The 14,268-nt window shown below is 45.5% G+C and overlaps 1 protein-coding gene across 1 annotated transcript in view; it reads left to right on the top strand.

Annotated features, from left to right (window-relative positions):
* Window positions 1-14,268, top strand: part of LOC135551665 (protein spire homolog 1-like) — a 123,184-nt gene that overhangs the window by 63,299 nt on the left and 45,617 nt on the right. The window contains exons 9-11 of the mRNA XM_064982843.1: window positions 1,972-2,019; window positions 3,430-3,581; window positions 6,977-7,058. Of these exons, the coding sequence (XP_064838915.1) occupies window positions 1,972-2,019; window positions 3,430-3,581; window positions 6,977-7,058 (282 nt within the window). The remainder of the gene's footprint in view (window positions 1-1,971; window positions 2,020-3,429; window positions 3,582-6,976; window positions 7,059-14,268) is intronic.

Raw genomic sequence — 14,268 nt, 5'->3', positions numbered from 1 at the left:
CCCTGGCGGCGTAGTGTGTAATTTTGACCCCATTAGTAACTGATGGTAGGCTTTGTTACGTTGGTCCCAGCTCTCTGCAGGTCATTCACTACGACCCCCGTGTGGTTCTGGGATTTTTGCTCACCGTTCTTGTGATCATTTTGACCCCACGGGGTGAGATCTTGCGTGGAGCCCCAGATCGAGGGAGATTATCAGTGGTCTGGTATGTCTTCCATTTCCTAATAATTGCTCCCACAGTTGATTTCTTCAAAGCAAGCTGCTTACCTCTTGCAGATTCAGTCTTCCCAGCCTGGTGCAGGTCTACAATTTGTCCTGTGTCCTTTAGTACGTGCCATTAGTACAGGTAACGAGTGGAGGACAGAGGAGCCTCTTAAAGAAGTTGTTACAGGTCTGTGAGAGCCAGAAATCTTGCTTGTTTGTAGGTGACCGAATACTTATTTTCCACCATAATTTGCAAATAAATTCATAAAAAATCCTACAATGTGATTTCCTGGATTTTTTTTCTAATTTTGTCTGTCATAGTTGAAGTGTACCAATGATAAAAATTACAGGCCTCTCTCATTTTTTTAAGTGGGAGAACTTGCACAATTGGTGGCTGACTAAATACTTTTTTGCCCCACTGTATATTTACTCTGAGCTGCGCTTCGATAGATGGGTCGAAGATGGAAGGCTGGGTTGCCCAGCAGAGAGTCCTTCAAAGAGTTTTTCTGGGCGGATACGTTGTTGTACCCTGTCTTTCTTTCTTATTGTTTGTCTTTTCCAACGTGTTTACAGCTGCTGCTGATAACTTGACGTCTAGGATGTATCACTTCTTTAGTGAATAAGAGTTCAAAGTTCATACCAAGTTGCCATACTATAAGCTCATGCTATATTCTGGCTGGTGTAGTCACATTCATCCTTCCAGCGTGGCCTCTACGTTGACGTATGGACACAATGTTAATTTTATTAGGTCATTCAACCATTCGCAAACAGAGCTCATGCTGAGGTTGGCTTAGTTCGCCGTGAATTGGGTCACGGGGGTTCTTATAGAAATGTAGAAAAGGGGTTGGTTCATCATTTCCAACCAATGCCTATTTGCGTGGCCACTAATTGAGCATATTGCATTTCTGAAAGCAATTCTCTCATTTTTAAAAACTAAAATTACATTTAATCTTTTCACAAATAGTTTCATATTTAAACATTTTAAATTGCACAACAATTCCATGTGAATCTCATAATAAGAATGTGTAGACTTTCCAAGATACAGTTTGTCGTCCTGTTATCAGATATAACGTCTCAGACAACAACTGATCTGACATCATATTCTTTAAGTACCAACGGACACTTTCAACTGGTTGGATTACAGAAATATTGTTCGGTTCCCAACCTTTTGATGTTACCACACTCTCTATGTTACCAAAGGGCTTTCCAAGAGTCCATTATGTAGAGTAGAGAGAGAAAAGGGGGAAAGGTATTTATGGGGGTCATAAAGCTCACAAATAGGGCAACATCATGACAACAGACTGATGATTAAATCAAATCAAATCAAAGTTTATTTGTCACGTGCGCCAAATACAACAGGTGTAAATCTGTGAAATGCTTACTTACAGGCTCTAACCAATGGTGCCAAAAAAAAGTGTGTGTGTGCGTGTGTGTGTAGGTAAGTAAAGAAATAAAACAACAGTAAAAAGACATTTGAAATAAGAGTAGCAAGGCTACATACAGACACCTGTTCGTCAGGCTGATTGAGGTAGTATGTACATGTGGGTATGGTTAAAGTGGCTATGCATATATGATGAACAGAGAGTAGCAGAAGTGTAAAAAGAGGGGTTGGTGGGTGGTGGGACACAATGCAGATAGCACTGTTAGCCAATGTGCGGGAGCACTGGTTGGTCGGGCCAATTTAGGTAGATTGTACATGAATGTATAGGGAGGAATACTGTGTTGTTGATGATGCCAGAACCATATTGAAGGATATGTTCCCTCCTATAGGAGCAGTCAAAAGCATCAGCACCCCTCAAGATCTGAATCGCAGCTCAGGTAAAGCATTATTACTGTTCTACCACTTATCGCCTACAGCGGTGGGTTGGTGTGTGTGTGAGGATGTACACAGTGTTGGACTTGAATGAGTGTGAATGAACACTACATGACCAAAGGTATGTGGACACCTGCTTGCCCAACATCTCATTCTAAAATCATGGGCATTAATATGGAGTTGGTCCCCGCTATGCTGCTATAACAGCTTCCACTCTTCTGGGAAGGCTTTCCACTACTGTGTGTTGGGATGATGTGTTATTGTGTGTTGGGATGGTGTGGTACTGTGTGTCGGGATGGTGTGTTGGGATGGTGCGTTACTGTGTGTTGGGATGGTGCGTTACTGTGTGTTGGGATGGTGCGTTACTGTGTGTCGGGATGGTGTGGTACTGTGTGTCGGGATGGTGTGTTACTGTGTGTTGGGATGGTGCGTTACTGTGTGTTGGGATGGTGCGTTACTGTGTGTTGGGATGGTGCGTTACTGTGTGTTGGGATGGTGCGTTACTGTGTGTTGGGATGGTGTGGTACTGTGTGTTGGGATGGTGCGTTACTGTGTGTTGGGATGGTGCGTTACTGTGTGTTGGGATGGTGCGTTACTGTGTGTTGGGATGGTGCGTTACTGTGTGTTGGGATGGTGCGTTACTGTGTGTCGGGACGGTGTGGTACTGTGTGTCGGGACGGTGTGGTACTGTGTGTTGGGATGGTGTGGTACTGTGTGTTGGGATGGTGTGGTACTGTGTGTTGGGATGGTGTGTTACTGTGTGTTGGGATGGTGTGGTACTGTGTGTTGGGATGGTGTGGTACTGTGTGTCGGGATGGTGTGTTACTGTGTGTTGGGCTGGTGTGTTACTGTTTTGGTCTTCATAAGCTGTGTGATTATTCATGGAAGTGGATGCATTGAAAATTCCCTTCTCGTCGACATGTTGAGTGTGCAGTTGAGTCGACATGTTGAGTGTGCAGTTGAGTCGACATGTTGAGTGTGCAGTTGAGTCGACATGTTGAGTGTGCAGTTGAGTCGACAGAAGACCGAGGAGGAAAATACATAGCCGTTATCAAAACTGTAAATGTAACTTTATCCCCTCCAAGTGCACAATGGTTATCTTGGTCAATGTGTGGTCTGAAGATATTCTCCTGTCTTTGTCCTGTAACTGAACACCACACACACACCCCCAGTTGTCATGCTGAAAAGTTGTTGCTGAACAGCCCAATGTTCAGTGTCTGCATCCCAAATGGCACATTACTCCCTATATAATGCACTACTTTAGACTGTGCTCTTGTCAACAGTAGTGCACTATGTAGGGAGTAGGGTGCCATGCAGCCAGTGAATCCCTGGAGTAGTGTTGTTCAGTTAGGGTTATTCCATGTTGATGAGGATTGTCACCCTGTGACTGATGTCCTCTCTGATTCCTCCCACAGACCTGTCCACTCCGGATGCCCTCAGAAAGCACGCCAGCAGCACCCTGGCCCTGTCCTGTCCACCAGCTCACGGGGTGGGAGGGGCTCTTGGTCAGAGGAAGAGGCTCCTGAAGGCACCCACGCTGGCTGAACTCTACAGCTCCGAGTCTGACGTACGTGTGTGGTGGACCCCATTTAGTCAATTGTTTGGTCAATAGGCTGTTAGTACCAGTCAAAAGTTTGGACACACCTACTCATTCAAGGGCTTTCTTCATTTTTAGATGCCTATGTTTGGTTCAGATTTGGTGCGGTCCAGACCGGCCTGGACTTCAACGTCCACGGACATAGATTTTTGGTCCGGACCAGATCTGAACCAATCATAGACATTTATGTTTGGTTCAGATTCTGTCCTGTCTGGACCAGCCTTGATTTGGCCCAAACATAGACTAATATAAATGACATATTTTTATTATGAAAGACCACTTTTGAACTCTGTAAAGTCACTGTGGAAGAGGTAAAAAAGTTAATGTTGTCTATTAATGACATGCCACCGGGGTTTAACAATCTAGATTAAAAATTACAGTAAGATAATAGCGGACAATATTGCCACTCCTATTTGCCACATCTTCAATTTGAGCCTACTAGAAAGTGTGCCCTCAGGCCTGGAGGGAATCAAAGTCATTCCTCTACCTAAGAATAGTAAAGCCCCCTTCACTAGCTCAAATAGCCGACCAATCAGCCTGTTACCAACCCTTAGTAAACTTCTGGCCAGATACAATGCCATTTCATGGTAAATAACAGACAATCAATTCAAAAGCCCCGTGTTGAGGATCAGCGTGGCAAATGCCTTGTTACCTACCCTTACCACCTGGTGGCGGCCTGTCAGGAGGTGCAGGATCCAGTTGCAGAGGGAGGTGTTTTGTCCCAGGGTCCTTAGCTTAGTGATGAGCTTTGCTGGCACTATGGTGTTGAATGCTGAGCTGTAGTCAATGAACAGCATTCTTACATAGGTATTCCTTTTGTCCAGATGGGATAGGGAAGTGTGCTGGTGATCGCATAGTCTGTGGACCTGTTGGGGTGGTATGATAATTGGAGTGGTATCTGGGAGGATGCTGTTGTGAGCCATGACGAGCCTTTGAAAGGACTTTATGGCTACCAACACTAGTGCTACGGGGCGGTAATCATTTAAGCAGGTTACCTTTAATTCATTGGGCACAGGGACTATGGTGGTTTGCTTAAAATGTGTAGGTATTACAGACTCGATCAGGGAGAGGTTGAAGACACTTGCCAGTTGGTCTGCGCATGCTCTGAGTACACATCCTGATAATCCGTCTGGCCCCGCGGCTTTGTGAATGTTGACCTGTTTAAAGGCCTTGCTCACATTGGCTGCCGAGAGTGTTATCACACAGTTGTCCAGAACAGCTGGTGCTCTCATGCATGCTTCAGTGTTGCTTGCCTCGACGTGAGCATAAAAGGCATCTAGCTTGTCTGGTAGGCTTGCGTCACTGGGCAGCTCGCATCTGGGTTTCCCTTTTTATAGTCCGTAGTAGTTTATGCACGCATATAGGGAAGGACATTCAACAAGCACAGCTATTACACAAGAGACTGGTGATTGACTGAGAGAAATTGATGATAAAATTGTGGTGGCTGTCTTGTTAGACTTCAGTGTAGCTTTTGACATTATCGATCATAGTCTGCTGCTTGAAAAACGTATGTGGATAAAGAGTTACATGCCTAACAGAACACAGAGGGTGTTCTTTAATGAAAGACTCTCAAACATAATCCAGGTAGAAACAGGAAGTCCCCAGGGTATCTGTTTAGGCCCCTTGCTTTTTTCTGGCTTTGAGTAAGGCCAGTGTGTCGATGTATTTACACATGTTAAGTTTACTGAAAATAAACGCAGTTGACAGTGCGAGGACGTTTTATTTTTTGCTGAGTTTATAAATATATGGATGAGCGATGACCGAGCGGCATAGGCAATATGCAATAGTGACATAATTACATAACCTATTGTGACGGCCCTGAATTTTTCTGAACCGTCTCAGTGCAGCTCCTTCCAATAAGGCGCTTTCCCTTTAATTCCCAATTAAATAGCCAGCATCAGCTGCGCAAAAGTGGGGTTGTGATAGAGACGTGAATGAGGATGTGTTCAACCCTCAGTTCCCGACACTTCGCTATTCCGTTGCCGTTAAACGTGTGTTTTGTAGCCTAATAGAGTTTATCCAGGATCGGATCCACTCTTTGCGTCCGTGGACTACACCTCTCCGTTCTTCGTGGCCTTTCTCCGCTGGAGATCTATTGGCGGATTGGATTGTCTGACTGACCGACTGACTACCACCTTTTTGTATACGGTATTTCATTTGTTTTGATGTCATGTATACGGTGATGATTTATGTAGTTAGTTGTAGTTGAGGACTTAGTAAGAGTTGATACGCTTTAAAGTTCTGTGGTAAAATAATTGTTATATTGATTGTATGATTAATACTGGGTTTACGCTACACTTGAATGAACGGACAAACATTGCGTGACAAAGGTAGTTCCCTGAACTTCTTTACCGGGCTGGACTCTTTTTAGGCCCGAGGTACAGGACATTTCTAGAAGAACCAGAACTCATTGTGATATAATAATATGTGTGTGTAATCATTGATGTTGCTAATACAACCCACGCAAAAGAATATAGTTGTTTTGGAAGTTCTTTCCAATGTTTTAAGGGTTTATGAAAAGTTTATTTCCATCCTGACTTTTGCACAAGTCCTTTTGTATTGGTGTAGACTTGACGGACCAGATGGGACTCATTCCCTCCCAAACCAAAAGGAGAAACCAATGTTTTCTCTGGTAGGCAAAACCTACCTGGCACCCCTATAAATAATAACCTCAAGTCAAAACCGTTACACTACATTTCTAGTAATACTAGTCCCGTGCGAATAGGGTCTTTGGTAATGTGTATGCAATGTGCCACTTAAAGAGAGTAAGGGTTTAAAACAAATTAGGGATTAGGGATAAGTATACTTTTCAGTCAGAAATGGCTGTGATTATGTTACAGCTTCAGCAACACGGACAGAGAGAGACAGCAATATACACACTGATGTTCTGTGGTGGTCGCTGAGAGAGAGAGAGAGAGAGAGAGAGTCAGTCACTCGCTATTTTTTTATTTTATTTCAACAAACTGTGTGCTTAAAGCATCAGACAAGCTCAGTGAATATAGTTGATTTGATTAAAAACCATAGGATGTGTCTATATATGGAAAATCTCACATTTTAAAAAGAGCTTTCTTGTACTCCTTGTTGTAGAATAGGCTTTTATTTGTGATGTATGGATAACACAAACAATCACATTCTATCCACGCATGACGGCTGTCCCCTACTAAAAACAAATCTTGGTCGACCAAGAGTCTTCTGGTCAAGGAAGCTCTTGACTTTCACAGAGAGACAAGTGTATATGTTCCTTCATTGAGCCCACATCCAGAACTACTGCACATTCCTTACTATCCAATTTGTAGCAGCAGGTTAGTGTGTTTCTAATGGGGTGTATATGCCTCCATCAGTCATGTGTATCTCCTCATTAACAGGATGAGCCCAGCCACAGCTCCTCCAGTCGGTCAGCATCCATGTTGGACGCCTCGTCTCCGGGATCTGTCCTGGGGAAGAACAGTAAGATACCTTCACTCTCTTTTTGTTGTTTTTGAAAGTTGTATTTATTATGTTTTCACTGAATTTGTAAACTGTTACATATTCCACATAAACATACACATTATTATATGAAAAAGTACATTTCCAGACATTTCATAACACCAAACATGAATACTAACTAGTACACTAGATCCCTCCACTTTGATGGCTCCCGAGGTATAGAAAACTAAGGCTGCGTCCTAAATGGAACACTAGACTATACAGACAATACAGTCAAACAGGTAGAGAGCCAAACACACACTGGTCCCCTAGCACTTCGAACCCACCCACCAAGTCTCTACGGCTGGCCATGCTTTCCTCCTGGCTACCCCAATCCCAGCCAAAAGCTTCATATACCACCCACCACTGCGACCTGTATGCTCTAATCGGCTGGCCCGCGCTACATATTCGTCACCATACCCACTGGCCCCAGGTCATCTAAATCTTTGCTAGGTAAAGCGCCGCCTTGTCTTAGCTCACTGGTCACGATAACAACACTCACCTGTAGCACGCGCTCCAGCAGATTTATCTCACTGGTCATCTCCAAAGCCAACACTTCCTTTGGCCTCCTTTCCTTCCAGTTCTCTGCTGCCATTGACTGGAACGAATTGCAAAAATTGATGAAGCTGGAGACTTATATCTCCCTCACTAGCTTTAAACATCAGCTAACCGATCGCTGCAGCTGTACATAGCCCATCTCTAAATAGCCCACCCAATCTACCTACATCATCCCCATATTGGTTTTATTTACTTTGCTGCTCTTTTGCACACCAGTATCACTACACCATCATCTGCTCATCATCATCTGCTCATCTATCACTCCATGGTTAATCTGCTGAATTGTAATTACTTTGCTACTATGGCCTATTTATTGCCTACCTCCTCATGCAGCAGGGGCAGCAGCGTAACCTAGTGGTTAGAGTGTTGGACAAGTAACCGAAAGGTTGCAAGTTCGAATCCCCAAGCTGACAAGGTACAAATCTGTCGTTCTGCCCCTGAAAAGGCAGTTAACCCACTGTTCCTAGGCCGTCACTGAAAATAAGAATTTGTTCTTTACTGCTTGCCTAAATAAAGGTACAAAAAATAAAAATGCCATTTGCACACACTGTATCAAGACTTTATTTTCTATTGTGTTATTGACTGAATGTTTGTTTATTCCATGTGTAACTCTGTGTTGTTTGTGTTGCACTGCTTTGCTTTATCTTGGCCAGGTCGCAGTTGTAAATGAGAACTTGTTCTCAACTACCCTTCCTGGTTAAATAAAGGTGAAATAAAATACTTAAATTAACAAGCATAACATAGCATTTAAGTAATCTAAACAAATAGCGAAACACAATGATACTCATTTGGGTTAATGTAAGGAGTTTTAAAATTAGTTGAGTCCATGTCTTCTACAAAAGATAAGGTTGCCACATGTTATAGAATTGCAGATCCCCTAACAGAGTAGCACATGTTATAGAATTGCAGATCCCCTAACAGAGTAGCACATGTTATAGAATTGCAGATCCCCTAACAGAGTAGCACATGTTATAGAATTGCAGATCCCCAAACAGAGTAGCACATGTTATTGAATTGCAGATCCCCAAACAGAGTAGCACATGTTATTGAATTGCAGTTCCCCTAACAGAGTAGCACATGTTATAGAATTGCAGATCCCCTAACAGAGTAGCACATGTTATAGAATTGCAAATCCCCTAACAGAGTAGCACATGTTATAGAATTGCAGATCCCCTAACAGAGTAGCACATGTTATAGAATTGCAAATCCCCTAACAGAGTAGCACATGTTATTGAATTGCAGATCCCTTAACAGAGTAGCACATGTTATAGAATTGCAGATCCCTTAACAGAGTAGCACATGTTATTGAATTGCAGATCCCCTAACAGAGTAGCACATGTTATTGAATTGCAGATCCCCAAACAGAGTAGCACATGTTATAGAATTGCAGATCCCCTAACAGAGTAGCACATTTCTCTAGTTTCAGATGCTACGTGGCTTCCTTTAACCAGTGGTTAAAAGGAGGAGACAAACCTTCCTTCCACTTAAACAGTTTAAAACATCTATCTAGGAGGGTAGGAAATGTTTGCATATTGCCCATATAGAGTAGTGACTGTTAGCATATTGCCCATGTAGAGGAGGGAATGCTAGGATGTTGCCCATATTGAGGAGTGAATGTTGGCATATAGAGTAGTGACTGTTAGCATATTGCCCATATAGAGGAGTGAATGCTAGGATGTTGCCCATATAAAGAAGTGAATGTTGGCATATAGAGTAGTGACTGTTAGCATATTGCCCATATAGAGGAGTGAATGCTAGGATGTTGCCCATATAGAGGAGGGAATGTTTGCATATTGCCCATATAGAGGAGTGAATGTTGGCATATAGAGTAGTGACTGTTAGCATATTGCCCATATAGAGTAGTGAATGTTAGCATATTGCCCATATAGAGGAGTGAATGCTAGGATGTTGCCCATATAAAGAAGTGAATGTTGGCATATAGAGTAGTGACTGTTAGCATATTGCCCATATAGAGGAGTGAATGCTAGGATGTTGCCCATATAGAGGAGGGAATGTTTGCATATTGCCCATATAGAGGAGTGAATGTTTGCATATTGCCCATATAAAGAAGTGAATGTTGGCATATAGAGTAGTGACTGTTAGCATATTGCCCATATAGAGGAGTGAATGCTAGGATGTTGCCCATATAGAGGAGTGAATGTTTGCATATTTCCCATATAAAGAAGTGAATGTTGGCATATAGAGTAGTGAATGTTTGCATATTGCCCATATAGAGGAGTGAATGTTTGCATATTGCCCATATAAAGAAGTGAATGTTGGCATATAGAGTAGTGACTGTTAGCATATTGCCCATATAGAGGAGTGAATGTTTGCATATTGCCCATATAGAGGAGTGAATGTTTGCATATTGCCCATATAAAGAAGTGAATGTTGGCATATAGAGTAGTGACTGTTTGCATATTGCCCATATAGAGGAGTGAATGCTAGGATGTTGCCCATATTGAGGAGTGAATGTTTGCATATTGACCATATATGGTAGTGAATGCTAGCATATTGCCCATATCGAGGAGTGAATGTTGGCATATTGACCATATATGGTAGTGAATGCTAGCATATTGCCCATATCGAGAAGTGAATGCTAGCATATTGCCCATATCGAGGAGTGTGTTGTCCTCTGGGCTGTGTTACTGTGCGTTGTCCTCTTGGGTGTGATCAAATCAAAGCGTATTTGTCACGTGCGCTGAATACAACGGGTGTAGTAGACCTTACAGTGAAATGCTGAATACAACAGGTGTAGTAGAACTTACAGTGAAATGCTGAATACAACAGGTGTAGTAGACCCCACAGTGAAATGCTTACTTACAGGCCCTTAACCAACAATGTAACGTTTAAGTAACAAATAGGTATTAGGTAAACAATAGATAAGTAAAGAAATCAAATTAAAAACAGTATATTTACAGTGAAAATAACAGTAGTGAGGCTATATACAGGTGGTACCGGTACAGAGTCAATATGGAGGCTTTATACAGGTGGTACCGGTACATAGTCAATGTGGAGGCTATATACAGGGGGTACCAGTACAGCTCAATGTGGAGGCTATATACAGGGGGTACCAGTACAGAGTCAATGTGGAGACTATATACAGGGGGTACCAGTACAGAGTCAATATGGAGGCTATATACAGGTGGTACCGGTACAGAGTCAATGTGGAGGCTATATACAGGGTGTTACGGTACAGAGTCAATGTGGAGGCTATATACAGGGTGTTACGGTACAGAGTCAATGTGGAGACTATATACAGGTGGTACCAGTACAGAGTCAATGTGGAGGCTATATACAGGGTGTTACGGTACAGAGTCAATGTGGAGACTATATAAAGGTGGTACCGGTACAGAGTCAATGTGGGGGCTATATACAGGGGGTACCGGTACAGAGTCAATGTGGAGGCTATATACAGGGGGTACCGGTACAGAGTCAATGTGGAGGCTATATACAGGGGGTACCGGTACAGAGCCAATGTGGAGACTATATACAGGGGGTACCGGTACAGAGTCAATGTGGAGGCTATATACAGGGGGTACCGGTACCGAGTCAATGTGCAGGGGCACCGGTTAGTTGGTCTAATTGAGGTAGTATTACATTTACATTTACATTTAAGTCATTTAGCAGACGCTCTTATCCAGAGCGACTTACAAATTGGTGAATTCACCTTCTGACATCCAGTGGAACAGCCACTTTACAATAGTGCATCTAAATCATTAAGGGGGAGGGGAGGGGGTGAGAAGGATTACTTATCCTATCCTAGGTATTCCTTGAAGAGGTGGGGTTTCAGGTGTCTCCGGAAGGTGGTGATTGACTCCGCTGTCCTGGCGTCGTGAGGGAGTTTGTTCCACCATTGGGGGGGCCAGAGCAGCGAACAGTTTTGACTGGGCTGAGCGGGAACTGTACTTCCTCAGTGGTAGGGAGGCGAGCAGGCCAGAGGTGGATGAACGCAGTGCCCTTGTTTGGGTGTAGGGTCTGATCAGAGCCTGGAGGTACTGCGGTGCCGTTCCCCTCACAGCTCCGTAGGCAAGCACCATGGTCTTGTAGCGGATGCGAGCTTCAACTGGAAGCCAGTGGAGAGAGCGGAGGAGCGGGGTGACGTGAGAGAACTTGGGAAGGTTGAACACCAGACGGGCTGCGGCGTTCTGGCTGAGTTATAGGGGTTTGATGGCACAGGCAGGGAGCCCAGCCAACAGCGAGTTGCAGTAATCCAGACGGGAGATGACAAGTGCCTGGATTAGGACCTGCGCCGCTTCCTGTGTGAGGCAGGGGCGTACTCTGCGGATGTTGTAGAGCATGAACCTACAGGAACGGGCCACCGCCTTGATGTTAGTTGAGAACGACAGGGTGTTGTCCAGGATCACGCCAAGGTTCTTAGCGCTCTGGGAGGAGGAAACAATGGAGTTGTCAACCGTGATGGCGAGATCATGGAACGGGCAGTCCTTCCCCGGGAGGAAGAGCAGCTCCGTCTTGCCGAGGTTCAGCTTGAGGTGGTGATCCGTCATCCACACTGATATGTCTGCCAGACATGCAGAGATGCGATTCGCCACCTGGTCATCAGAAGGGGGAAAGGAGAAGATTAATTGTGTGTCGTCTGCATAGCAATGATAGGAGAGACCATGTGAGGTTATGACAGAGCCAAGTGACTTGGTGTATAGCGAGAATAGGAGAGGGCCTAGAACAGAGCCCTGGGGGACACCAGTGGTGAGGGCGCGTGGCGAGGAGACAGATTCTCGCCACGCCACCTGGTAGGAGCGACCTGTCAGGTAGGACGCAATCCAAGCGTGGGCCGCGCCGGAGATGCCCAACTCGGAGAGGGTGGAGAGGAGGATCTGATGGTTCACAGTGTCGAAGGCAGCCGATAGGTCTAGAAGGATGAGAGCAGAGGAGAGAGAGTTAGCTTTAGCAGTGCGGAGCGCCTCCGTGATACAGAGAAGAGCAGTCTCAGTTGAATGACTAGTCTTGAAACCTGACTGATTTGGATCAAGAAGGTCATTCTGAGAGAGATAGCGGGAGAGCTGGCCAAGGACGGCACGTTCAAGAGTTTTGGAGAGAAAAGAAAGAAGGGATACTGGTCTGTAGTTGTTGACATCGGAGGGATCGAGTGTAGGTTTTTTCAGAAGGGGTGCAACTCTCGCTCTCTTGAAGACGGAAGGGACGTAGCCAGCGGTCAGGGATGAGTTGATGAGCGAGGTGAGGTAAGGGAGAAGGTCTCCGGAAATGGTCTGGAGAAGAGAGGAGGGGATAGGGTCAAGCGGGCAGGTTGTTGGGCGGCCGGCCGTCACAAGAAGCGAGATTTCATCTGGAGAGAGAGGGGAGAAAGAGGTCAGAGCACAGGGTAGGGCAGTGTGAGCAGAACCAGCGGTGTCGTTTGACTTAGCAAACGAGGATCGGATGTCGTCGACCTTCTTTTCAAAATGGTTGACGAAGTCATCTGCAGAGAGGGAGGAGGGGGGGGGAGGGGGAGGAGGATTCAGGAGGGAGGAGAAGGTGGCAAAGAGCTTCCTAGGGTTAGAGGCAGATGCTTGGAATTTAGAGTGGAAGAAAGTGGCTTTAGCAGCAGAGACAGAGGAGGAAAATGTAGAGAGGAGGGAGTGAAAGGATGCCAGGTCCGCAGGGAGGCGAGTTTTCCTCCATTTCCGCTCGGCTGCCCGGAGCACTGTTCTGTGAGCTCGCAGTGAGTCGTCGAGCCACGGAGCGGGAGGGGAGGACCGAGCCGGCCTGGAGGATAGGGGACATAGAGAGTCAAAGGATGCAGAAAGGGAAGAGAGGAGGGTTGAGGAGGCAGAATCAGGAGATAGGTTGGAGAAGGTATGAGCAGAGGGAAGAGATGATAGGATGGAAGAGGAGAGAGTAGCGGGGGAGAGAGAGCGAAGGTTGGGACGGCGCGATACCATCCGAGTAGGGGCAGTGTGGGAAGTGTTGGATGAGAGCGAGAGGGAAAAGGATACAAGGTAGTGGTCGGAGACTTGGAGGGGAGTTGCAATGAGGTTAGTGGAAGAAAAGCATCTAGTAAAGATGAGGTCGAGCGTATTGCCTGCCTTGTGAGTAGGGGGGGAAGGTGAGAGGGTGAGGTCAAAGAGGAGAGGAGTGGAAAGAAGGAGGCAGAGAGGAATGAGTCAAAGGTAGACGTGGGGAGGTTAAAGTCGCCCAGGACTGTGAGAGGTGAGCCGTCCTCAGGAAAGGAGCTTATCAAGGCATCAAGCTCATTGATGAACTCTCCGAGGGAACCTGGAGGGCGATAAATGATAAGGATGTTAAGCTTGAAAGGGCTGGTAACTGTGACAGCATGGAATTCAAAGGAGGCGATAGACAGATGGGTAAGGGGAGAAAGAGAGAATGACCACTTGGGAGAGATGAGGATCCCGGTGCCACCACCCCGCTGACCAGAAGCTCTCGGGGTGTGCGAGAACACGTGGGCGGACGAAGAGAGAGCAGTAGGAGTAGCAGTGTTGTCTGTGGTGATCCATGTTTCCGTCAGTGCCAAGAAGTCGAGGACTGGAGGGAGGCATAGGCTGAGATGAACTCTGCCTTGTTGGCCGCAGATCGGCAGTTCCAGAGGCTACCGGAGACCTGGAACTCCACGTGGGTCGTGCGCGCTGGGACCACCAGATTAGGGTGGCCGCGGCCA

The sequence above is a fragment of the Oncorhynchus masou genome, chromosome 13, assembly GCF_036934945.1.
Source record: "Oncorhynchus masou masou isolate Uvic2021 chromosome 13, UVic_Omas_1.1, whole genome shotgun sequence".
Taxonomy (NCBI): domain Eukaryota; kingdom Metazoa; phylum Chordata; class Actinopteri; order Salmoniformes; family Salmonidae; genus Oncorhynchus; species Oncorhynchus masou.
Note: the sequence above shows the minus strand (reverse complement) of the source record. Positions and strands in the feature narration are given on the sequence as shown.